The sequence below is a fragment of the Thalia democratica genome, chromosome 3 (assembly GCF_965202585.1).
Source record: "Thalia democratica chromosome 3, ktThaDemo2.hap1.1, whole genome shotgun sequence".
NCBI classification, from domain to species: domain Eukaryota; kingdom Metazoa; phylum Chordata; class Thaliacea; order Salpida; family Salpidae; genus Thalia; species Thalia democratica.
Genome location: NC_139167.1, coordinates 53,031,094 through 53,058,093, shown reverse-complemented (window position 1 = coordinate 53,058,093; position 27,000 = coordinate 53,031,094). Strand labels below are relative to the sequence as shown.

General features: G+C 25.4%; 2 protein-coding genes across 5 annotated transcripts; both read left to right on the top strand.

The window, feature by feature from the left end:
• Positions 1-2,899: 2,899 nt before the first annotated feature.
• Positions 2,900-17,447, top strand: LOC145832397 (uncharacterized). The gene is made up of 17 exons (XM_082939715.1): positions 2,900-3,121; positions 3,450-3,728; positions 4,008-4,119; positions 5,008-5,089; positions 5,485-5,608; positions 5,867-6,038; positions 6,395-6,495; positions 7,059-7,198; positions 7,476-7,612; positions 9,080-9,236; positions 12,684-12,801; positions 12,875-13,055; positions 13,300-13,434; positions 13,565-13,761; positions 14,620-14,766; positions 16,307-16,429; positions 17,369-17,447. The coding sequence occupies exons 1-17, from the start codon at positions 2,913-2,915 to the stop codon at positions 17,445-17,447; spliced, it is 2,493 nt and encodes an 830-aa protein (XP_082795841.1). The 5' UTR covers positions 2,900-2,912.
• On the top strand, positions 13,713-26,102 carry LOC145831417 (inter-alpha-trypsin inhibitor heavy chain H3-like). Of its 4 annotated transcripts, none has more exons than XM_082938673.1 (14): positions 13,713-13,761; positions 14,620-14,766; positions 15,784-15,934; positions 16,262-16,455; positions 18,647-18,694; positions 18,770-18,799; positions 19,283-19,421; positions 20,214-20,350; positions 20,654-20,771; positions 21,727-21,913; positions 22,718-22,930; positions 23,272-23,361; positions 23,456-23,577; positions 23,910-24,049. In XM_082938673.1, exons 5-14 carry the CDS (start codon positions 18,682-18,684, stop codon positions 23,920-23,922), a joined length of 1,062 nt encoding a protein of 353 aa, XP_082794799.1. In that variant the 5' UTR covers positions 13,713-13,761; positions 14,620-14,766; positions 15,784-15,934; positions 16,262-16,455; positions 18,647-18,681; the 3' UTR covers positions 23,923-24,049. The 4 variants fall into 4 exon arrangements, with proteins under 4 accessions (XP_082794799.1, XP_082794798.1, XP_082794801.1 ...); XM_082938672.1 differs by having other exon boundaries at positions 15,784-15,962; XM_082938675.1 differs by lacking the exon at positions 18,647-18,694 and having other exon boundaries at positions 15,784-16,455.
• Positions 26,103-27,000: the final 898 nt, after the last annotated feature.

Below are 27,000 nucleotides of genomic sequence, written 5' to 3'. Positions count from 1 at the left end.
TGCAAAGTGTCATATCCAGTCACTTCAGAATTTACAATTAGTCGAAGCGGTCTTGACATAATAGTTTATGACGTCATAGCACATGGATCAATGAGTAAAGTTTATTTAAGAATTAGCGATATTGAGTTCAAGGTTTTAGATGAAAAATATTTATTGCGTTTTAAGCTGTTTTAACTAACTTTAAATTAATTTTATTTTTAGCTGATGTTGCACATAAAAGCAACAGTTCCTCGCATTGATATGGCTTTTGAAGATCTGTGTCACGTAAAATATACTTTCTATGGTCTTGTTGGGCGGTTTTATTAAAAAAGACGACATTACAGGAAGTATTTGATGGGCAAAGATTGATTATGAGAACTGGGTTAGTAACTTATGACTTCGATAACGGTTTTAAAGATTTAACATTCTTTTGAAATCCCTTTTAAGTAAAAAATTTTGTACGTATATCTTAAAATATTTAGTATTATATAAATCTAAGTTACAGTTTTGTCAAAACTATATAGAAAAGAAACAGTTAAACGTCACAATATGAAGTCAAGTAACCAATCAGGAGCAACCTTGCTGGTTTGCAGCCAATAGTGGGTTTAAATTAAGCAAGCACTCTTCTTTTGTTGTAGACTCAATGACAACTAAGCCTCGTTATAACAATGAAGATAAAGGTGCAAAATATTGTAATTAAAAACGTGATAGCTTATAAAGTGGAAAAGCAAAACTTAATGTTTTTGAAGCGGTTTTCAAATGATCTAAACCATTTAGTAAAAACAACAAACTGAGTTAACATACAAATTCAGAAGAAATAATAAAACTGGGAAAATTGAAAAAAATTATTTACAAACTATAGACTGTATTTTCCTTTTTCTTTTATACTTAACTTGTCTAGCCATTTCTCTAAAAAACTTATTTAGCATTAGACCAATGGAAAGTACTTTTTATAGATAAACTGAACTACTTGAAGTAAGTGTTTAATCTAACTTTTTTAGTTATGTTATAGCTCTGCTAAAATTTAGGTTTCATGTATCCTTACTTAGTTATCTGCTTTAACATTTATGTAGTCTATCTTTGTAAATACTTTCTTCAGTATTATAAATGCATACTTTTTTAATTTAAGAACTTGGCTTATTGGCTAAAAACTTAGATTATATTAAAAGTAAAATAAATGTATAAAACAGTGATGCAGTTTTAAATATCAAACAATCGAAAAGAACTGTTTTGAAAAATTACAAACAAAAAGATAATAAATATGAAAGTTTCATTTTTACTATAAATAACTAAGGTCGAATGCTTTCAGTTTACGTAATTTTTTTAAAGGAGTTTTTAAGATTTTTTACATAAACGTTTATTGATTTTTTTCATGTTTAAAAAAAGAAATAAGGAATAAGCAAACAAGTTTATAGTAGTAACATGTTTTTTATTTTATTTTTAGCTTAGTGTTTTGTTTATAATGAAGTTTACTTTTGTATTATATGAAATTGTTAAAAAAGACGACTAAAGGTAAATTAGAAACTCTTAAGAACGTAGAAATAAATGATAGTACTATGTTATATAGTTTTTTTTAGCAAAGTTTACGAAGCCTGGTCGAGTATATTTTAAATCTTTTTGGTTGTTTAAAATGATGTTGCAATACATGAAGTTCTCAAAGTTGTTGTAATGGTAGCAGTAAATAAAATTTAAATAAATAGCTACGCAATAAAATAATTTTCGAAATACTTCAAATAAAAAAACTAAAATCGATAAAATAAGTTTAGATATATAGATGTTTTTGAAGTTAATTTCTAAAACTACTTTGTTATATACCTTTAATCACCAAGTCATTTTTAAATGATAAAAAAAAATTAATTTAAATAGTTAAATGAAATAAATTAAAACAAAAGTTACTTGCTACTTTAATATAAAAGAACAATGTTAACAAAAAAGACACTAAATAAATTATTTCTTTCATTAACAAAATAAAAGTTTCAAGTATTTGTTTACACTAAATTAATTCAATTTATATATGTACATGTATTTATCAACAATAACATAAGTTATATATTGTGTAAACTCTACTAAAACCTAGGTAAACTGCCCTTTACAAATTAGAAACAGTTTCATAATTAGTGGTTTCAGTGCGTGATGTTTTATCGAACACCTTAACATTTTTACAAGTAGTATACAATTAAAACACAATGTTAATTTATGAATTTCGAAAAAAAATTTTTATGTATATCACTTGACAAAACACGTTGTCTTACGACAAAATAAATGTGTGCTAAACTTAATTTCTGATAAAGATAAAAAACTTATTTTTTTAGTTAGTATTTTATTTTAAAACAATTTTTAAAGCATAAATTTATACCGAATTTTTGAAGTTTAATGCTAAACCTTTTCTTATGTCTGGTGTTAAAGCTAAGTGAAAAACTAATAAAATATTTTAGAAAACATATTTTATGTTTGAAAAAATAAGTTAAACTGTATCAAGACACAAATATTTTTCACATTGTATGCAAAGATTTGCTGTTTATCTTAACTTGTAGAGTTTTACTGCAAAGAAACAAAACTGTATATAATCAACATGTTTGAAACTAATTAATAAGTTTTTTCTGCCTAAAGTTTTCAAGCCTTGGTTTTATTTTTATTTGTGTGTTCAAAAAAAAGCAAATGTTTTAAAAAGTTTTGTGCAATAGAAACACTGCATTTTACTATACAGTTAGGAATAAGTCTTCAATAATTAAAAAACTTTAAAATTTATTTTGACTTGCAAGTTTTGTTTGTCTCAATCTCTTAGAATATTAAAATGTAACATATTTTACTTGCAATCTATTATTAAACTAAATTTAAACTTACGGTCTCCGTAGTATTTAAAAATATCAACAATAAAATATGATATTTTTTTTTTATTAAACTGCAGGAATTTAAATAGATAAACGCTCAACATGATAAATGTTGTAGCAAATATTTTTTATGCATTGTTATTTGCCAACATCGTATTATGTGACAACGATTGTACCCCATACAACCAGTTGGTTAGAGAAAATTTGAAAGATATTGCTAGTAGCTATTTGATATCAATCGATGAGTCAATCTCAGAAGATAACTATACCAACTTTTATAAGAAGTCTGAAACTCAGTTCTTCAATGAAAAGTTAGTTAAATAAAAATATATATATAAGTAACTTTCGTTTCAAAAATATCGAATAAAATATATATCCTATCAATTAAAGACAATAATTTCAAAGAAATTTAAAAAATGTTTTTTTTTTTAATAAACAGTTTGACAAAAAAATCCTATATTAGAATAAATTTTGTATAATTTACAAAAAGGCTCGTTTTTGTAAGGAAAATGTAAATTTTTGATAGTGCTTTCTTTTAAGAACTTATTATAATTTTTATAATATGTGTACAGTTATCGTTATAGAAAATAGTTTTTTTTAATTATAGTTAAAATATTACCTTTTACAATTTTTTTCCAGTTTTGGAGCTTTAAGTTCTTCCAGTCAGTTTGTGAAACTTTCATTAACCTTGTCTTATTCTGATGTTCCAGTCCACGGTACAGACGAGAATATACTCAGACAAGCTATGCATGAGCATGTACTGAATGGAGAAATTGAAAAGGGTGCAGAAAAATTAGGAACACTTTTGTTGCTGCGTAATAAGTTTTTGATGGCACCAGATGTTGGAGTGAAAGATAGATGTTTAAAAACAAAAAACAAATATTCTGCAATCTTTACAATGACCGAAGAATTTGAAACGTTTGTTTATTAAAAAAAACTACTGAGAAACCAGTCGGTCAATTTTTTACTAAAACCATAGACTTAAAAACTGTAAAATAAATTTGTAGAAGTTAAATAATCTTACTTTTTTTTTTTATAAATAAACAGCAAATAAAAATAAATTCTAATTTTTGAAACTTGACATGCAGTTTTTTAATTTTAAGGTTTTAGAAAACTAGCCTTACATTAGTGCTTTTTATCAAAAGTAGAATTATAAACACAGATAAAAAATTGACATTATTTAAAAAATTATTATAGATTGCGTAATGAAGTTGGTGATATGAACTTTGAAAATTTCCTCGGACTTTTTGCTTCATCAGATGAAAGTAACAATTTTGTTGATGACAATTACTTCAACGTATTGTGTTCAGTAAGTGTTTAAGTTAATATATTTTATACCGAAAATGTTAACATGATTGAAAGATAAAACAACACCTTATCGATATTAAATATCAACAGATTTCAAAATGAAAACAAAGTTTAAAATAAACTGCCTAAATTAATTTGTAGCTAAATAATAAAAACATCAAACATTTATTGGTTTTATATAAAGATTTTGATTAATACTTAAGAAAGGTGTTAAATGTTTCCAAAGTTCATGCAAGTCTAAGTTCAATCTATTTAATAAAACTGTTTTACCTTAATCTAAAATAGCTGATGCTGTTGGCGTCAGTAAAATTAGTTTCTTCAAGGAAAATAAGTAAATTAAATAATATCTCTTATAAAAAATATAAATACAAAAAAAAAAAACTTTATACCAGTTATAGCTGAACAGTGTTTAAAAAACAAAGTGTAAAAAAAATTACACGCAGTGTGTATTTGTAATTGTTTAATTGTTTAAAATATTTTTATTTAATATACTTTAACTTAAGTTTTTTTTATATAATCCTTCATAATTTATGTCAGGTACCTGCCTTTTACGTATGCTTAAAATAGTTAAAAGTTTAGCAATAAAAAAAACATATTATCTTAACTTGCATTTATATAAAATGAACTTAAATATAATGTACTAAGAGATATATTTCTGTGTTCTTATTTAGGTAAAAATAGTTCATATTTTTTTTTAATGAATGGTCTTTATTTTACTGTGACTTAAAAAAATTATAAAACGTATGTGTAAAATTTGTATAACACTCTGTAGTTAGACAATACTTAAATAAAGTTTTACTTCTTACAAAGTTAAATTAATAAGTTTAAATTAAACTAATAGTGACTAAGCATAAACTGTTGATAAACTTAAACATGATATAAATACAAGGCTACTGGTCAACGTGCTGGAGAAAAAACAGTTTCTAATAAAGACTACGTTGTAATTCGTAAACAAGAATTTGATATTCAAGGTTAGTATGTAAACTTGATAAATATACTTAGTTATTTATATTATTTAAAATGTTAACACACTCAACTGAATTTAAATTTAGTATAATTACGATCTTAGCAAAAATATACAGTTTTAAATTAAGTTTTAATGTAAACTTCAACAGTATAGTGAAGAAAACTACCTAAATTTAAACGCCTTAGTTTTTTGAAATAATAAAGGCGTTTAGCTTTAAATATATTAACTTAAATTTCGTTTCAAATTCTTAGTTACATTTTAACTCAAAAAGTATACTTTTAAATTTGATAATTTGAAATCGTTTATAGTAGGTATTTCTAGTAACATTTTCTTTAAAATTAGGTAAATTTAAACTAAGCAAATTTTGAAATATTGTTTAAACTAATTTAATATGAATAGCAAATATGTCAATGAAGTTTAATGTCGATTGTACAATAAGACAAGTTGCTATTCATGCTTCAAAAAAATGCGGTGGGTTGCAGCTTTTTTCAACCAATGAAGCACATGGAAAGCCTTTAACATGGTTACTAGAAATTGTAAAATATGTATTCAAGAGTAGAGTTAATCGCTTATTTTTCATTAACTTTACTCCAATTTGTTAGAAAAAACATCTGTGCTTTTAAAGTGTTATTAATCGTATTTTAAAGTGTTTATTTCAAAATAGAGCTCGTATTTAAAATGTAAAAACACAAGATTGCTTTTAATAAAATTTTTCTAATTTTAACGAAGTATTTAAATATTTTATAGTTTATTGTGTTATTTTTCTAAATGAAAATTGTAGGCTTGATGACGAACTAGTGCTTACGATACCAGTACATAAGAGATTTGGTGAATGGAAATTGGAATCTTTGAATTCAGTCAGAAAAGGATGTAAGGTAAAAGTTGTAGGCCAATCAACAATGGGATTTTTTCACACATCAGTTGCACCAAGAAACGTTAGGGGATCTTTTAAGGTTATTTGTTATATTTCAGTTGAGTATTTGTTATATCGTTTAAAGTAAATAAAACTTATAATATCCGATTTATAAAACAAACTAACTAAAAAAGTATTTAACTTAGTTCAATACTCTCTTTTGAGTTTGTTAAGTTAGTAAACATATTTTGAGCTATTAGAGTGTTTTTTTATAAATTTATTTGACTTTAGGTAAACGTGCCAAACGTTTAGGTAAAAGATCTTAAATTTCAGTTTACGTGCTAAAAAATAAACATTTATTACCTTTAGTTAATCACCTTAGTAAGCAAAAAACTAAAAAAAATTTTGGTATTCAGTTTTTTCTACTTACAATAGTTTTGGTATACTTTTTTACAGGTTATGCACTCAAGACCAACATTAAACACTGAAATGGGTGCATTATTAGACTTTTATGGCCTTACTCGTACAAACACTACGTATAAAGCACAAACTGTAAGGTAAAAATTTTATGTATACCTATTACGTAAATGATAGCAACTTTCGAGTTTATTGTAATATTATATATCTAACAAGACATATACAAAGTATATAAATCAGCTGTATTTTTTTTATATAAAAACTAAATAAGCTATTACAAGCTCGTACAATGTTTGTTCAAATAGATCAAAAATAATTAATGAAAATAGAAGTTAAGTTGTAAAACAAGAAAAAAAATAAGTAGTTTTGTTTGAACCTTATGATTAAAGTTATTGTTTTCGTTATATTTTATAACTAACTACTAAAAAGCTTTGAAATTTTTATAAAGAATGAAAATGTTTATACTTTCATTCTTTGTTGTGTTATATAGATTAAAAAAATTAACTAAAATAAATTGTGTTTAATTAAAACAACTATATTAAAAATGTTTACTTTAGTTAGACTAAAAATTATTTAACAACAAAACAACAACGAAAGGTTTTAAAGTATGATACAAACTTTTGTTTTCAAAGTAAAAGAATGTTTTTATAAAAAACAATTTAGAGTGCTACCTGTTTTGAAGATCTGTGATTTTTGTAAACCGATTTTTAAACATCTACGGAGATGACATAGTAGATCCAATTAACTTGGACATTCCGGCAGGTGATGAAGGAACTGTTTTATTGAAACTTCCACAAATTACTTCTTCATTCAGGCTGATGATTGAAGGATTTAGTAACGAAGGTTTAATAACAGCTAAACATAATACTAACGAAATTTCAGCATACAACGTTTGTTATAAATGTGCTTATCAAAAGATTTCTAAAACGAAAATTGCTAACAACATTTAAAAGTAATTAAAAAAAACTACAACTTTGTAGTCATTACTTAGCACTTTGCCATTACCTTCTACTTACTATTTAGTTGCTTAATTTACACATAAGTAAAATAGTTAGCCATAAAAGATAGTACCACAACTTTTTTTAATATACTATTTAAATAAATAAAAAACAATTTTAAGGTATTAGATTTATGAGAATGGATTCAAGGCTAATAGAGATTTCAAATTTAAAGATTGAGTACGATTCTGATTTACTGAAAGCTAAACCTGGCAAAAGAATTAGAATACCAGTTGATGTTACGAATTATGGTGAAACAGTAAGTGTACTTGTTTTACATTTGAATTTTATATAGCTTCAAAACTATTACATAAAACATTCTAACTATTTCAATTTATTATTAAAGATTAAGTATGTGTGAGCCTTATGTTTTTACAATCTATATTATTATTCAAAAGTTATCGATGATAAAACAAGTTAAAATTATACAATAAATAAAAACCAACAGTAAGCAGTAAGTTTTTTATATAATTAATTGAAATAATTTTTTTATACTATCGTTTTAAGTTATACAATCAAATTTTTTTTTATAGAAAAGTACAATAAACTTACAAGTGTTGTCTTCATAAAAAGATTTACATTACAGTTACTATTGTTATAACAATTTTGTTTAAACTTATCATGATCCAAAACTTAATAAAAAACTAACAATTTGAAAAGCTTCTATTGCTAAATGGTTGATTAAAACGTTAACGAATAATATTTATACTAATAAACACATATTTTAAGTACACTGACAATCAAACTATTCATATAACTACAAACACCTAATTATCTGTTTAATACTTTGCACATCTATATTTTGATTTATTTTTTGTGATTAAAGTCTTTATATACTAAGTTTTCCTATACTTAAAAATCCCTACTGTTTGTCCTGGGCATGACGTTAAAATGTTCTGGTGTATGACTCGATAGCCGAAAGGTTTTTTGTACGCCAGGTTCTTTGACAAAACCTTTTGAGCGTATTTTTTGTCGTGCAATAAACAATAACAGTACTCTAGTTAAGTAATAAAAGTTATTAAAACCTATTAAAGAATGGCATAGAATTAAATCAATTTTTATAAACTTTAAATGTAAACAGTTATGTATAGTACTTAAAAATTTGTATGATAATTAAGAACACACCTTTTTTCAATGGATATTAAATTGTTTTTCTAGTACTTATTTATGTTGGTTTTAAGATTAAGTGAAAAATAATATGTTACAAAAAAAATATTTTTTTCTTAAAAAAAATGTTCTTACCAAAAGTTTATTGCGGTACTGGTAAATAAATATTTATAAGAATTAATTTTTATAACAAACGAAATCCACAAGAAAAAATATGTTAGTTGTAATAAAGCTCTAAAACTTAATCATAACGTTTTGGTAAGTTAAAGTTTTAAAAGGTTGTTTTTTGCATAGCTCTTAAGAAGCTTTTTAATAAATTTATAATATGCTATTGCATAAGCTTGTTTTTTTTGTTGTAGTCTGTCTAGTTTGCAAAAATAATGAAGAGTTCCTTTAAAATAGCTTACTTGCACAATTTCAATAAGCTTGCTAAATGTATAAATAGTATAAGTGTATGAATAGTAGTTCTAGTGTAGTGTTTCTGACAAAAGTACTTTTTTGTGATTAACTAAGATAAGTTTATCAAGATGTTGAAAACTGAAATGTAGGTTTTCTTTCAAAAGTCGTTTATTTAAAGTAAAAAACTAGTTATAATATTAAAATATTTTCTTACTATTAGGATATAATAAAACTTGACTCATGGGATGAACTTGACTATGCTACAGTCGAACCTTCCCAAAAACGAATCCTTAAAAATCAAACAAAAAAATTCAATCTTATACTAAACGCACCTGAAGAAGCTGCAATTGGTTTAACTTCTTCGACTGTTGTAATTGGTTAGAATTGTTTATAAACACAGCTGTTTGTGTTTCAAATTATTTATAGTTGAAAAAAATACAAGTAGCATTTTCGGAAGTTGTTTAAAGTAGCTATATATAATTTTTTACAGCAATCTACTTTTGAAATTAAAAGACGATGTTTTTACAAAATAAAGATTTAACTTATTAAAATTAAAATAAAGGTTGCTTAAAACAAGTTTAAACTGATATCAGTTGTAGAGTGTAAACGAAAACGTATTTTTTAGTAGCTTTTGTTTTTAATTTTTGTTAAAGGTTTTATCAACCTGTTACATTACGTGTCTTGTTTTTATCACTGGTTACATTGCAAACTGTTATTATACAGAATAAGTTTAAATTAACTCTAACATTGTATTAAATAGTTAAAAAAATCAAGACTAGGTATGTATATATAATAGTGACGTAATACTTCTTATTTTATTTTGCTTAATTACATATAAATTTTTGATTTATGTTTTAAGATACTAGTATTTTTAACAGACCGAAAAGCTGTTATGTCTATCAGAAAAGTGAAACAAATATAGTTGTAAAATGTAGTGTTGCATTAACATATATTTGTATATGTATATAAATAAGTTATTAACCTAGTTTGTAAAAAAATTGATCGACTCGTTCTAGAAAATTCAAAAATGTTATTCAATCTTATTGTTACATGTTTGTTATAGTATGTTTTAAGATTTTCAAAAACTGAAAAAATATATTAGCTAAACACAACGCATTTTATAAAAAGTCAGTGTTTTAGTTTAATACAAGAAATAAACTAAAAGTGTTACGTATTTTATCGTAAAAATTCCTGAGGTTAAATACTGTTTAGCTTTTGTCTGTTTTTTCACATTTATTTATTTGGTATAGTGAAATTGAAAGTGATGAAATGTTTAAGTTAAATAACTAAACCAACATTTCATAACCATTTTATAACCAACCAAAAATAAACTTTTTATATACTGTTGTTTCAATTTTTGTCTCACAGATCAGTGGAACAAGTGTTTCACTAAAAATCATTGCGTTTTTTTAACATGTTTATACTTATATATATGTATATATAGAATTAAGTTATTTAACTTCATAAATCAAATCTTTCACACTGAGCCCACCTTAAGGGCTTAATTAATAAAAAGGTTTCATTTGTGTGTTTTGTTTTGTGCTTTATTTTGAACTTGTTTTGAAGCTGATGAGTGCACAAGCACGAAACTCGAGTCCTTTAAGTTTTACATCTTCAAATAAACCTTTATATATATAATTTATAGAAATGTACAATTTTAAAAATACTGGAACATATGTTTCATAAAGACAAAAAAGATTGTTTTTATCTTCAGCCAGTTCTAATTTAAAATAAAAAGCACTTTGGTATACAAAGATGCAAAAGTTTACACGAAAAAAAAAGCAATATGACGTAAAAATTGAACACTGCGCATTACAAATATTTAGCACAAAAATCGATCTACCATCTAACTAATCAAACAACTAAAATTTACAAAAACAACAGTTAAGTGACTATAAAATACTTCAAAGTTTGTTGTATTTTAAGAGGAGCTTTTTCATATGTGTTAAAATTGATATGCATATATATTGATATTGATATTGTATCTCAAAATACAACAAATTTTGAATTATTTTATAGTCAATTAACTGTTGTTTTTGTAAATTTTAGTTGTTTGATTAATTAGATGGTAGATCGATTTTTGTGCTTAATATTTGTAATGTGCAGTGTTCAATTCTTACGTCATTTTGTCTTTTGTAAACTTTTGCATCTTTGTTTACCAGAGTGCTTTTTATTTTAAATTTGAACTGGCTGAAGATTAAAGACAATCTTTTTTGTCTTTATGAAACATATGTTCCAGTATTTTTAAAATCGTACATTTCAATAAATTATTTAAAATCTCTTTCAGTGGGCTCAGTAGAAGGTGTACAAGTTTGAATAATAACCTTATTATACATATATATATATATATATATATAAATATATATAGAAATAACATACACAAAATAAACTTTTGCTTGGTACAGCTGTTTCTGCGTTTAATACGCGTCCTCAGCCAAGTTTTATTCAATGAAAAGCAAACTTGTAAGTACAGCAATAAAATTATACAAAATTAGGTATTACGTAATAACAGATAGTTGATTTTAGACAAAATTATTAACAGAGTTTTTAGATAAATTGCTTTCGATAATGTATGCAGCCAGTTTGTAATTCGTTTCTTTTGTTTAGAGATTCAGATTTTTTAACTTTTAAAATTTCGATTTTTTCCGCATTGCACAATTTACATCCGTTTTTTAAACTGTACTTATTTTTCGTTCTTGTTAATATTTCCCACTGAATTTTAAAATTAACTTCGTTATTTTTTAGTTTCCAAATGTACTGCGATAAAGTTGTCGTGTTTTTATGTTTTTCGTGTTTGAAGCTGGACTATGTATATATATATATATGTATATATATGTATATATATATATGTATATATATGTATATATGTATGTATATATATGTATAAAGTTCAAGGGTACAGTCATAATTAGTAAAAGCTAAATAAGAAAAGTTACGTGATTAATGTTGTGAAGGTTTATAAACCTTGATTAGAACTTAAACATTATTATTAAAAGAAGTAAGTTTAGGTTTTATTTTCAAAAACTTTGAAAGATTGAGACAGTTATGTCCATACACTAGCTTAATTTTTTTTTCCGTATTTCAAACATATTTAAGGTATAGTGCAAGAAATTGTTGTTTGTGTACTAAATTAGTTTTAAAAGTATGAGTATAAACACAACAAAGTCAAAATGTTCAAAATAACAGTCCTAAAATTTTAATATTTGACATTAAAAATTCTAAAATGAATAAGATTATATATAACAATTCAAAATATAAATTTAAGTGTTTGTTAACAAAAGATTCTAGTGAAACAAGTTCACTGGAATATAAGATAAAAACAAATTATACAGTAATCTTCCTTTATTGTACCAACATATGTTTCTGTGTGATAACGGATTAACACTTTAACTGTGTTATGAATGGAAAGAATAAGTAATTCTTTCCATTCATAAACAAGTATAAGTGTGTATGGGGTAGTGCTGCAAGTAGAATAAATGTAATTAAAATTAAAAAAAAATTCAATTTGTGCAAAAGTGTCTTCGTTCAAAAATTATCCTCCGTGCATAAGTGACGCCGTGCAAAAGAGTCGCCGTTCAAAAGTGTCCCCTCGTGCATATATATCTTCATAAATAAAAGTTTTTTATTGGACGAAACTGACTAATTACAGCATTAATAAACAAGTAAAAAGATGAAAGGGTCAAAATTAAGTTATGAACAATTGGTTTAAGGAACACTACAAAAAGTAAAGTTAAATTGCTTTTCTATTAAAAGGAGTAATTTAAGTACTAAGATAATGAAATAAAAACTTACCAAATATAAAACCAATTTCAAATTGACAAAAGGTCGCCGAAGAAGATCAACTTCACCATCACAAGCTTCACCTTCAATTTCTGTTGTGACGTCAGAATTAAATCTTCTTAAGATAAACTCAGTTCATATGACAGCGAAAATAAACTCAAGGTTTGTCTTATTTTTACTTTATCAAATGTCTTTAACATTTTTTGCAAAGTAAGACGAGTTAAAAAAATAACAGATTTGCCGAGACAACAGTAAAGACTTCTGTCACAAACAATGATGATAAAGCAAGGGAAGCAGAAATTGATTTGTTAATTCCAATCGATGCTTTCGTAATGAAGTTTAATATGGAAGTTGATGGCAAAATAATTGAAGGCAACGTAGAAAAAAAACGAAAAGCAGAGAAATTATTTGACAATGTTAGTAAAATGAATGTTGTAGCAAACACTTTGTTTTATCTTTGAGTTAATAAAATTTATTGTTGTAGCATGTAATATATTTTATAAAGTAAGGATTTTAAACTTTAAACTTTTGCTAAAAATTTTGTAATTAAATAATTAATATAGATTATACTTAAAAATAAGTTAGATTATTTATTTCAAGGTGTTCAACTAACTGATAAACTAAAGTAAAAAAAAATATGAGAACAATGCGCTATTTTAGGCAAAACAAAGCAACAACATTGTAGGAAAAGTTGCTTCAAGGCAGAAATCAGAAAGAGATTTCAAACAGAGTATGGTAGCTGCACCTGGTGAAACAATTGTTTTCACTGTGGTTTATCAAGTGTTGCTATACAGGGTTTGTTATCATTGGATTTATCATGAGCAGAAATATAACTCTAACAAACTAAACAACCTACAATATAGAACAAAAAATCGATTATTTTCAAACTTTAATACAAAAATTAAAATTGTTTTTATACTAACAGTTTGATTTAGCTTATAACTACAAAGTGATGCTCAACCCTAATCAGCCAATCAATAGTCTTTCTATAGACGTCTTTATTGTTGAGGAGTCACCTCTCAAATATGTTAAAACACCAGGATTTTCAAACAATTTGGAATCAGTTTTTGACCCTAAATCTGTACCTGACGAGCCTCCTAAATCTTCAAAAATTACTTTTAGGTCAGACCATCATAAAGCCGTTTGTTTTACTTTAAACTTAAAGAATACGATAAATTTGTAATCAGATTGAGTTTAAAAGCGTTTTTAAAGTACATTTTTATTAATCAATTTACTTTTTATATTTCTCTACACAAAAGTATAATACTTAAAATATAATAGCTAACAATAAATGTACAGTAGTTTTGTTAAAAAATAATTTTCTTTTAATAAAACTTAACCGGATTTAAAGTATAGTTATTTAAGGTAGCTGTCAAAATTTCACAAATGCACAAAATTGCACGAAGATACTTTTGCACGAGCAGACAATTTTGCACGGGAACATTTTTGACCGGGTTGAATTTTTATTCATTTGTTTTAGTAATATTATTTTTATTTTTTTCTGTTTTTTTTTTTACAATCACTTTTGTCCCTAACCCTTACCCTCGGTCAGTAACTTTTTTTTATTAAAAATTTATTATTTACCTATTTTATATATATATTTATTTTTTACTATCACTGTTACCCCTAACCCTTACCCTCGGTCGGTAGGTTTTTTTTTATTTTTAATTAATTTATCTTTATTTTATTTTTTTTTTTATAAAACGTTTTGTTAGTTTTTTTCTTTGATAGTTTATTTTTTGTTTTATTTTTTACCTCTTGTGAAAAAATAAACATCCGTTCAAAATTATAACTCGTGCAAAATTGACCCTTGGTGCAAATTTGTCTTCGTGCAATTTTGACCCGTTCCCAGTTTTTATATTTTAAAAGTTAATAATATTCTGTTATATTTAATAGGTAATATTTTTATATAACTAGCAATTAAACTAAATTTTAGAAAGTTGTTTATCGAAACAGTAATTACATGTTTAATTTTTGCAGCAATGATAGAAGGACATGTCATGTAAGATACCAACCTACAATGGAGGAACAAACTTATGAAAACGCATTCGGATTAAACGGTGCTTACACTGTTCTTTATGACGTAGAAGGCACTGATATGTATGGAAGCATGTCTGTTAATAATGGGTATGTTGAATTTTAGTTAATATAAACAGTATTAAAACGAAGTTTTCATTGGTTCAACAAAAAACTAATAGATATGTTTATATTCAACTTAATAAATTCTTTAAATTTTAAAAAGATTATCAAATGTGTACACTTCAATTAAAAAGTTTAAAATTCTTTAATAAACAGTTGAAATTTTTGAAGTTTTAAAGTTTTGTTTATTTATTTTCTTAACTACTGTTTTTATAACTTTTTTGTTTTGTTTATAGGTTGAATAAAAAAGTATAATACTTAAAAGTTATGACCTAATTAAACTTTAGTAAATACCAACTAAACTTTTTTCTTGATTAAAGAAAAATTGAGTTGTGTCTAAAGCTACTTTTTTAAATCTAATTGCTTAACATTCTACAGCAGTAGTTCCCGACCTTTTTGATGTCCCGCACCCCTAAAATATTTTAATTTATTCTCGCACTATTTGCAATACATGTCGAATACAAAATAACTAGTGTAAATTTCAAAACTATCTTTAAAAACACTTAATAATGTCTTATTTGCTCTTCATCCAGAACTTCAGAGTATCTAGTATAGGTTTCAAAATAGGCTTTGAAAACACTTAAGACCTTATTTTTTACTCTTCATCAAGAACTCCATGCGAGCACCCATGGTTGATAAACTGTGTTCTAGAGATAACAAAGAGATCATTTAATGAAAAACTCTTTGCACACTGGCTAACTTATATACCCCTATAGAAGATATTATAAATTTGTTTTATTTTCGTATCTCGTTTATTTTGTTTTAAATGTTTCACAGAAATTTAAATTTAACTTCTAAAATTAAAAATTTTATAGAATATGCTTTCGTATAAATTTATTAAATTACTGATATAATTTTCTGTGCACAGTAAAACAACTTCTATGCACATCATAAATATAGTTTAAAGGTTAAGTTTTATTATAAAATTCAATATATTCATTTTCATTATCCGACTTAACGCTCTATTTTAAAACAAAATTTCACCATACTTTTTTTTTCATGCAGTTATTTTACTCATTTCTTCGCTGCACGTACCATACCTACTCGACCAAAATATCTTGTCTATGCTTTAGACATATCAGGATCGATGTATGGAACGAAAATGGAACAAGCCAGAAATTCATTAATTGAACTTATAAACCTTAATGATGAAAAAGTTAGACAAATTTATTCTATAAGTTAAAGTTTCCATTAGTCATTTTAATAATATTAAACTAGTTTAAAACATTACTAACAGTTTATTAAGAACATTTCAAAACAAAGAAAAAACAATCTACACAGAGATAACAGTTTAATTTTTTTTTATTGATAAATGCTACATTATCTATTCGAGTGGTTAAAAATATTGTATAACTTTAATTGTATAACCTTAGTTAAATATAAGTTCGCCATTAACAATGAAAAACCTTGATTCTCATTTAAGTTTTACATTGTTTACGCTATCATATGTGGTGGTTAAAAAACGATTTATTTTTGTTTGAAGGACTTTTTCAACATAGTTCTGTTTAATACTGACATTACTAACAAGGAAAGACGACTTAGTGCTTGCAACTCCAGAAAATAAAGCTAAAGCTATAGATTTCGTGAGGAGAAATGCCGATGCTGGTGGCGATTCTCACATTGTAAAGGCTTACTCAAGTGCTTTCGATTTGTTTGATCCTTACATTAAGGAATTGCGTATGTTATGTTTTCAGCTTTATTTTTTACTAGCTTAATAAAAAATAACTGTTGACTTTTTAAATGTTTTTAAAGAACTGTTGTTGCTGAATTTTCAAACTAATACTTTTTTAACATTTTAATATACAGAAATATGTTAACTTGACGTCAGTTCTATATCTAGTCAAAGTTTTTAAATTATTTTAAAGAAAATATTCTTAACAGTGGTAAGTTTATGGTTTAATAAGTTTAGTATATTTAAAACATATTTCAAACATTATTTAGTTTTTATAAGTTTAATGTTTTTTTGAGATTTTGACTGTATTTATTTTACAATAAGTTATACAAGACACACAATTTACAAAATACTAAATATTAGTTAGAGCAGTTCTCGTCAGTAGAGTACAAAGCTAGCAAGTGATAAGTTTTTACAAACTTATATAGTAACCAAGTAATCAAGTCATCATGAAGTAATCAAGAGATTAATAAAAGACAAAAGCAGTTAGTAACAGTTAAAATCAAATGAGTGCATTTACATTATAATTGATCAACAGTAAAACTAAACATAAATAAAATGAAAACAATCCTTATGAAATGTTACGAAAATAAAGAAACAGTATAGTCAAAATCTTTCTGCTTACATAAAACAAGTTTCCTTATTAAAATACAAATGGCTTCTAATTTAATCAAATCGAAAACATTATTATAAATTTTAATAATTCTAAATCTATCTATACTATAACTGTTTGCACAAGTTGGATTATTAATTAAATGTTTTGCAATAGATAAACGTTTAGATGCGTTTAAAACTTTGACCGGTATATCATCTTTCTTATCTGAAAGGCAAAAATTCTCTACACATTTTTGTATGTGTTCTTTTATTCTCTTCCTTATATGTATTGTTGTTAATCCAATATAACTTGCTGTACAACAGCAACTGTACTGGTAGATTACCGTACTTTTATTTAACTTTGATACTGGATCCTTGCCACCTGGCGTTGATAGTGGCTTAGAGGTAAAAACAATTCTCGGGTTTTCTGCATAATAAGTATTTCTTATTAATTGTCTAATTTTCTTTTCTAACATCTCTGAGCTTTTATTAATGAATGAAATTTTGAAAGTAACTACATATTTTTCCGGTCCTATTGTCTTTATCTTATCCAAATTTTTTACATGTAAATAAATTGTTTTGTCAACTAACTCTTGTGGGTAATATTTTTTGTTTAATAGTATTTTGATTTGTTTTATTTCACTTAGTAGCATCTCTGGCGAACAAATTTTGTGCGCCCGATGACACAAAGTTCTAATTAAATTTACTTTTCTTTTTAAACTGCAGTTTGATTGAAAATTTAAATAACATCCTGTAAAAGTTTTCTTTCTGTACACCAAAGTTAAAAACCTATTATATTTTTGTTAAACTACAGAGATGGTAGAAAAGCAAGTTAGATTATTAATAAGAAATACTTATTATGCAGCAAACCCTAGAATTATTTTTCCTCTAAGTCACTATTAACACCAGGTGGCAAGGATCCAGTTAATAAAAGAACTCATACAAAAATGTGTAGAGAATTTTTGCCTTTTAGATAAGAAAGATGATATACCGGTCAAGGTTTCAAACGCATCTAAATGTTTATCTATTGCAGAACATTTAATTAATAATGCAACTTGTGCAAACAGTCATAATATAGATAGATTTAGAATTATTAAAATTTGTAGCAAAGTTTTCGATTTGATTAAATAAGAAGCCATTTGTATTTTGTTAACGAAACTTGTTTTATGTAAGCAGAAAGATTTTGACTATACTGTTTATTTATTTTCGTAACATTTCATAAGGATTGTTTTCATTTTGTTTATGTTTTGTTTTACTGTAGATCAATTATAACGTAAATCGACTTATTTGATTTTAACTGTTACTAATTACTTTTGTCTTTTGTTAATCTCTTGATTACTTTATGATTACTTGATTTCTATAAAAGTTTGAAAATCTTATTCCTTGTTAGCTTTGTACTCTACTGACGAGAATTGCTCGAAATATATTTAGTTTTTTTGAAATTGCGTATCTTGTATAACTTATTGTATAATTACTGGTCACTTATGTTCCAGTATTTATTTTATACTTCTTATAATGTAAAAAAATCTATTTAACAATAATACATAAGTTTTTATTTATAATAAACAAAAGTGCATAACTGAAGTAAATAAAATCACACAGAAGAATATATAGACACTACACATGATGTTGACTTTATGGTGTTCCACCGTTAGTTATTTTTGATACTTCTTTAAACTAAAATAATTTAAACTTAAAGATCTAAAAAAAATAATTATTAAACAGATAAAGAGTTTGAAAATCTTTATTACAGACGTAAGTTTTAATGTTTTTTTTATTTATTTATTAAATGATTGCTCTACATAAACTATTTAAAAGTGCAAATAATAATTAAGCAGTTGAATTATACATATACAAAAAACTATGCATATAAAAAATCAAAAAATGGTTTTACTACAAGGATAAATAAATGGAATATTCTTCATACATATGTTATTTATATTTTTAATATACTAAACTGAAGTAAGTTTAGTTTAAACAAACTGGAACAAGTTTTTTTTAGTTTGCATGACTTGATCTGTAAGAATTTATCATATAGTTAAGTACTTTTTAATTTATGAACAACTTTTTCGATTAAATATAAAACTGAAAAAACTGTACACAATTTTTTTTTTTAAATATTTATAGTTATAAAACGTAATGTAGAAAAATACAATACTTTTTGTAATACCCTTTACCACCGTTTAATTTAGTTTGGTTATAGTATTTATATCGTTTTAACTCTTTTCTTAAATATAGGTCGTTGGAGAAGAATTCCTAAACCCAGAGATGCAACTGGTAAACCGTTTAATGTCCGTATTAATTTCTATCCTGCTTTAGATTTCATTCCTAAAATGACCGAAATAACCGATGTTTCAACTTATTCACAATATAAAAGGTATCTGTGGTGTGCTGCTCGATAACCGAAAGGTTATTTGTGCACAAGGTCTTTGAACCTAATAACCAATGTTCAATAAGCAATAAGAATATTATCCCGACACTTGAGCATTCCCTTTGTTTTGTATAAAAAGTGTTTCAATACCTTTCATATGTCCTGCAAGACTCCTTAGAATTTTTACTTGCTGCTGAAATGATTTTGTTCTTTAAGAAGTCACATATTTATAATGATTGGTTTGATTTTAACTTTATCTACACTTATGTTTAAAACCTAATTAATTCTTAATTGTAACAACTAAAGTAAGAAAGTATAATTTTTGATTGTTCATTTTAACTTGAATACAACAGACAAGAGATTAGCAGCTTTTTTTAGTTAAGTAGTCTGAATTACTAAAATTTGTTTTATTGGTGAGATTTGTTATAAAAAAGTCTTTAGGGGCTAATGTAATTTCGAAATTTATACAAAAAAAACACTTCGAAAACAAAATTGTATTAGTATAGTTACTTAATATATACTATTATTAATTCACAAATAACTTATGTGAAAGTTTAAAGTGTGTATTTAAAAAAAAAACTATATTTTGTTGTTTTACAAAAGAGCTTAAAGCCTTTATATTCATGCAAATAAGTATGTGGCGGACTGGAGATTTCTTCTTGGCTGATATGGCAAGCAGTAGTTTGTTGAATTTTGCTGTAGTCTTTTAGATTCACGTTAAAAAAAACATTACATTTATAATTTTTGCATTTCAATCAACGTTATTAAAACTTTTTCTTAATAAAAATGTTTTGAAAGGTTCGACACACAAGTGACTAGTGTGGACGCTTACGGTTTTGACGCAATAATCAGGTTTGTCAGTGGTAGGAATGTTACTTTTGCACGGAGGGATCCATATATTTACTATACAATACAACCAGAAACAAATGTAACGTGTAAGTATTCTACTTTTTTACTGTTTTCAATCGTTGTTATTTAGAACAAACAGTTATATTATTCAATCAAAATTATTAGAACTAAACTTTTCCACTGAAATTAAGTTAAATTTTAAGGTTTTTATAAATAAAAAATTAACAATCTCGCAAAGTCTTTTTTTACAACTTTCGTTGTTGATTAGAATTAAGGTTTCGCATACTCATATTGATATAAAATTATAATATTTTAAACACACTTAAGTTTTAAGTTATAAAGTTAAACCCTAATAGTAGAATGCATACTTTAATTATCATCTTATTTAGGGGAAACTTATTTTGAAGACATGAAAAAAGCTGAAATAAAAAAATATGAACTATTTAAAAATAAACGAGAAAAAACATCAGAACATTTGAAAATGATATGTGTTCTAACTGATAAAGAGTTAGTTCGTTTTAATTCATTTAATCAAATAAAAAAAACAAGTTTTGTTGATTTTATTATTTATTTTTTTGTGAACGAGAAACAAATAAATTGTAATATAACTATTTTACTAAAATTCTACGTTTAAGCTAAAATCTTGACGCTGAAAAGACTATTAGATTAATATCTCTTTGAACTTTTAAAAATGTCAAAATTTTTTATAACTTATATTTAGACCAAAAATACTTAAACCTACAAATAGTTGTTAATTGAAATAAATATTTAAAACAAATTTGTTTACCGTTTGCACAAAAAGACTCTTTAAATTGTGAATGTTAACTTTAAATAGATTTATAACAGGAACAGTTGTTTGTAAATTGATTTCGTTATTGACCAGGGTTTTTATAAGTTTGCACCGCTTGTATGATCTAAACATTGTAGCTGAGTTCAAAAAGCGAAATTTATAAAGATAAATTTTGCTCAATACAAACTTTTTATTGATAAAATACTTAAAAAATAATTCTAATTGGTTGTTGCTTCAAAAATTGCCTGAATGAAATCAATATGTAAAGTTTTATAACAGATATAAACTAATGTGTCAATGAATTTCAAGTTAACATAAAAATAAAATTTAAAATTTTCACAGTGAGAAGGAAAAATTATAAGACACTACTTTAACTGTTAAATTTTAAATTTTAAACTTCCTTAACCACATATTGCAAATATACCTGTATAAATTTAAAAACTTTTATTTTTACTTATTTAAAAAGAAAATTATAAACAGTATTTAGAGTGTGTCAAAACTTTATTTAGAATTTTTAAAAAGCTTTAACTAGTTTCTTTACCTTTCAAAACAGTTTCTTATTTCGAAAAAATTCTGCACACAAACGCTTACGCGTTTTCGAATTCTAAGCACTTAGACTTTTAATAATTAAGGAAAACAAAGGTTATGATTAGTTTTATTAATTTTAATAAGACGCCCCTCATATTTGTTTGAAAACCAATGGATAGCCAAACAAGTCAGGGAAAGAAACAAAGGAAGAGTTCTTATTCACAATGTTGCTTTTGGATCTGAAGCAGATTATGAGTTTTTGCAGCAAATTTCAGCAGAAAATGGTGGAGTTGACAGAAGAATATTTGAAAATCTTGATGCCGCTGCGTCTGTAAGTTTTATGAATAGTGATCTACCGAATCCTAGTATTCAGATTCGGATCCTGCCGAATCCTAATTTTAAAATGAGATTCGGATCAGGGCGGATACTATATTTGTGGAGTCTGTAGATCGCGGTAAGCTTTTTAAATTAAACTCAATTAACTTTAAAAAGTAAAACAAAACGTACAACTATCTAAAAAATATTAAAACTAAAACTGATTACGACGTAAGACATACAAGATAATAAAAAAACAAGCAATCTTGAGTTTGAAACGAATATAAGTTAATATATTGTCAATAAAGCTATATTTTCATTTTCGCCTACTTGTATATTTAACTTAACCCTTAACCCCTTTACCCAAACCAACCTTACCAAAAAATATAACAAATAAATCTAAAAAAAAATTGAGTAATTAAAACTTGCTAACTGTAAATTTAAATCTTGTTGTTATTAGTCTTGTTTCGATATATGCAAAATAGTTGCAGATTTTTAAGTAACCTCAAAAATCCAGCCTAATTAATCTAATACTAACCTAGTTATAAGAAATGAGTTGTTTGGAAAACCTAGAAACAAAGTGTTAAAGGTCTAAAAATGAAAAAAAAACTGTTAATCAAGCTGGAATACCTAAAAATTATAATAATATTAACAATAACAGTAATGATAATTATAATAATTATACAATTTGATCTACTAGATCCTAGTATCCGGCCGGATCCTAATTTTAAAACGTTGTTGGATTCGGTAGATAACTATTACTAAACGTTTTTAGTAAATTTTTCTAATACAAGTATAACGTTGATAAGCTCTTTTCTAGATAAGGGAATTTTTTTACGAAGTAACAAACGTCGTGATGACCGATGTGAATGTTGAATATGACAAATCTAAGGTTTCTATGCTGAGTAAAGTCGATTTTCCTTACATTAGCAAAGGTAAAGAAATAGTTGTCAGCGGAAAACTGAAAGAGTATTCGATTGGTATCGATCAAGCTACTGGTGTTATGGATATGAAATACAACATAAAAGGAAAGGTTAGCTTATGAACAATTGGAGCTAACATTAATATACTAAAATTATTTACTTTTAGTAACAATTATTTATACCTTTAAGGTGTACTGTAGTACAAACTATAGTTAAAGAAACCAAAATAGCTAACAATCTTTAGTTTTTCATTTTAATTATAATACTACTTAAATTAGTTGTAATTTTGTTTCGAAAACTAAAGTGATTCTTTATGCTGCATAGTTTTATTTTACTGGAAATCGAGCATTTTAAATTGTAACAACTAGTTAATTAATTAAAAGAGTATTTAGTAAACTTCAGTTTACTTTTCTTTTTTTATACTTTAATAGTTTAAAACTTTTAATCTAAGCTTACTGGAAGAGGACATAAAGACGAAGTGATAATTGATTTCGAAATAAACCCGTACAAGACTAGTAGAATATCTGAATCTCAACATAAGGTTGTGAATGAATTTAACAAAAACTGTAAATGTGCTCGAACATTATATTTTACTATTTGTTATTTGATTTAGCTTAACTTATACGTTTGTTCAGATTGAGGAGTTTTCTGAGCGTATTTGGGCTTTTATGAGAATAAAAAGTTTGTTAGGAGACTTAAAAGCGAAGGTTGGCGACTCAGCAAAAAAAGAAACTAAGGCCATAGAACTTGCTAAAAAGTACAATACAATTAATCATTATTTAATGAATTATTTATGTTGTCATAAATGAATAATGCTAAAATTAAAAATGATTATTTGAAGAGAAATAAGTTTATGTTGTTGCTGATTAAAGTTATCTATCATCATTATAACTGAATTTTTCTATTTATTAGAACAAACGAAAAACTTTAATACTTTTGCGTTACGTTGTGGAAGCTATACTTTAATTTTACAAAAGTTTTTACAAGGTAATACTTTATTCGAGTTTATATTTCAACACCAAAATTTTTAATACTCATTTAAAACAAAATTTTGATACAACTTCGTTACTCCACTCACTTCTCTTGTAGTGTTGAAAGATAAAGATCGCGAAGAAGCTGAGATGAAAATAATTGAAGACAGAAAAGCAAGAATAGCAAAACAAAAAGCAAGGTTATCAAAATTTACAACAACGACACTTGCCCCAATTACAGTCACATCAACACATACTCAACCGATGGTGAACAACAACCAGTTTACTAAACCTTCAACTGTAAACCCAACTGCCTACCCTCATTACGGTGGAGTTTACAGGGACCCACATGTCGTGCTTCCCTTAAAACCTGGTGTGAATTTGTGTTTTAACTGGAATGGAAAAGACAAAGAAGTATGTATAATTCTACTTTTTGCTAGTTGTATGATTTTTGTATTTTAGTGTGGATAATCTGAAAGTTATGCCTTTTTTCGTTGATTTTTTGTTTATCAAAGTCAGTTAAAGTAGGAAAAAATAAACTTTAGAAGTAAAACAGTCCTTAAAAAATTTCTTGTAAAAATGATAACAATTTTTACTACTAATTAAATAATATAATCTGTTCAAGTAATCAAAATTGTACTTTGAAGTTCAAAACATTTTGAAATACTTTCAAAACAAAAAAAATCGTTACTAGTCTAACTTGTGTTATAAAAAGTTTTGTAAATTCTCATTCGTAAAAGTAGCCATACCGTTACTTCTATAGCATTTTTAGTGTTACTTATTAATAGACCATACTTTTTGTTTTCTTAGAAAGATTTATGCTAAGTAAAATATTAAGATCAAACTTTAAGCTTTTATTTAAATAGAACAATTTAAACTAGTTCAATAATTTCAGGTGACTAACTTAATTTTTCATCCGGATAGTGGGTTAGTCGTTAATGCAAACATGACTGCAGCTCCAGTAGGAATTAAAAGTGAAACTGGTCAAGATCGATTCTACATGGACAGTGTCGCTTTTGTTATACCAAAACTTAAAGCTAATATTATTGTATGTGTAAAAGCAGTTTTAAAATATTTTTGGTTAAAACTTGTTTCAATATATGCTTAAGTTTTTTCTTTAGTTTGAAAGCTTTTAAGTAGATTGTTAAAGATTAGAAAAAAAATATAATGTGGGTTTATCAATAAATTTGTATTTAAAAAAAGTGATTTGAGTTATAGAAAAATATTTCAATATTTTTCAAAATAGAATTAACTATTCAATACACTCAGGTAACTCCACATTCAATTACAATTACTTATTTTGGGATGGGAAGTTCTTCATATAGAGTTACTTCCACGTTCTCAATTAGTCGAAGCGGTCTTGACATAATGGTGTATGACGTCATAGCAAATAGATCAAAGAGTAAAGTTCATTTAAAAATTGGCGATATTGAATTTAAGGTTTTTGGTGAAGAATATTTTTTATTTTTTAATTCTTTTAAGTAATTTTAAGTTCATTTTATATTTTCTAGCTGATGTTGCATATAAAAGAAAGAGTTCCGCACATCGATATGGCTTTTGAAGATCTGAGTCACGTAAAAGGTACATTCTTTGGTCTTGTTGGGCAGTTTTATGGAAAGGGAATCACATTACAGGAAGAAGATAATGGGCAAAGAGCGACTATGAGAATTGGGTTAGTCAACAATTACTAGTTACATTTTACTTAGGTAAAGGGTTTTAGTATTTGAGTTTTATTAAATTCAATTTTAGAATAATTAAGTAATTAATTCAATAAAAACTGTTTCATATTTAAAGAATTTAAGTTTAAGGTTTAAAAACAATTTATACAGAAAAGAAATGGCAACTGTTAAAGGTCACAAAATGAAGTCAAACCCTTTAACCAATCAGGAGCAACCTTGCTGGTTTGCAGCCAATAGTGAATTTAACTTAAGCAAGCATTCGTCTTTTGTTGTAGACTCAATGACAACCAAACCTCATTATACCAATGAAGATAAACCCGGACCAAAAGATGAAAATAAAAACGTGAAAAAAGTGAAGGGCGGAAAAGCAAAACTTACTGTTCTTGAAGCACTTTTCAAAAATTCTAAAAACATTTGATAAAACTATAAAATTAACTTAATATACTGATGTTAAAGTAATAATGATATTAAAGCAACATTTAAAGTGTCTTTCAATATTAAAAAGATTAAACTACATAGAGTAAATATTTTCAAACTGAAACTTCTATTTGATTTAACTTTTTATTTTCTTATAGCTTCGTTAAAGTTAAGGTTTAATATATATATTCTGAATAAACACTTTTATTACCGAGGTAGTCCGTCTTTGTATCTATTTATCTTCTAACTAAAAAAAAATTCAACTGAGTATGTTTTCTAATCTCTATTAACTTAGCGTAAATTAAAAGTACATTTTTTAAGGGTTATTATTGATAGTATTAAACAATAATGTAATTTTAACAACTAGTATTTAAAAACAAATAATATATAGCAAGTGAAACCATGTGTTACGTTTAATGTTTTAATCTGTTTTAAACTAAAACTTGATAACAAAAAAAATTTTTTATTTGAATAAAATTAATTAAACTATCGAGAAGAAAGATTTTTTTTCACATTTTTATAGATATTTATTTTTTTTTAGCTTGTAGAATTGTACTAAATACAAACAAAACTTTAGATAAGCAGCAAGTTGATAGAAAGTAAGTAAGTTTTGTTCTGACAACAGCAAGAGCTTATTTTAAACAAAATTTTAGAAAAAGAACAAATTATTAAAAGTATTTCTACCGTAGATATACTAAATTTTTAGTATATTTAAAACGCGGATAATTTGTATTAGCTTTAGTTTTTGCAAAAATATTTAAAGTCATGTCATATAGCTACTATAGTACTAAAATCAACAAACTAAAACTAGTTCAATTTTTTTTTGCAAAGTTTTTCGTAGACAAAGATTAATTGATAAAAAAATTATTGAAACGTTTAAATTTAAAAATATTACCAAAAAACTATTATTTATAACTTGTATTAACTTGCTTAAAAATTTTACATTGTATTTCAAAGCTTATAAAATTTTGTAATTTCAATATTTTCTTAGTAAGTAGTTTTTAATTTTTTAAACTTATTGTTTATGTTTAAAAAAAAAAACTGAATTTACATATTAATTCTATTTTATAGTTATGTGTATCTTAAAAAAACATATTAAGTTTTAATCGTACT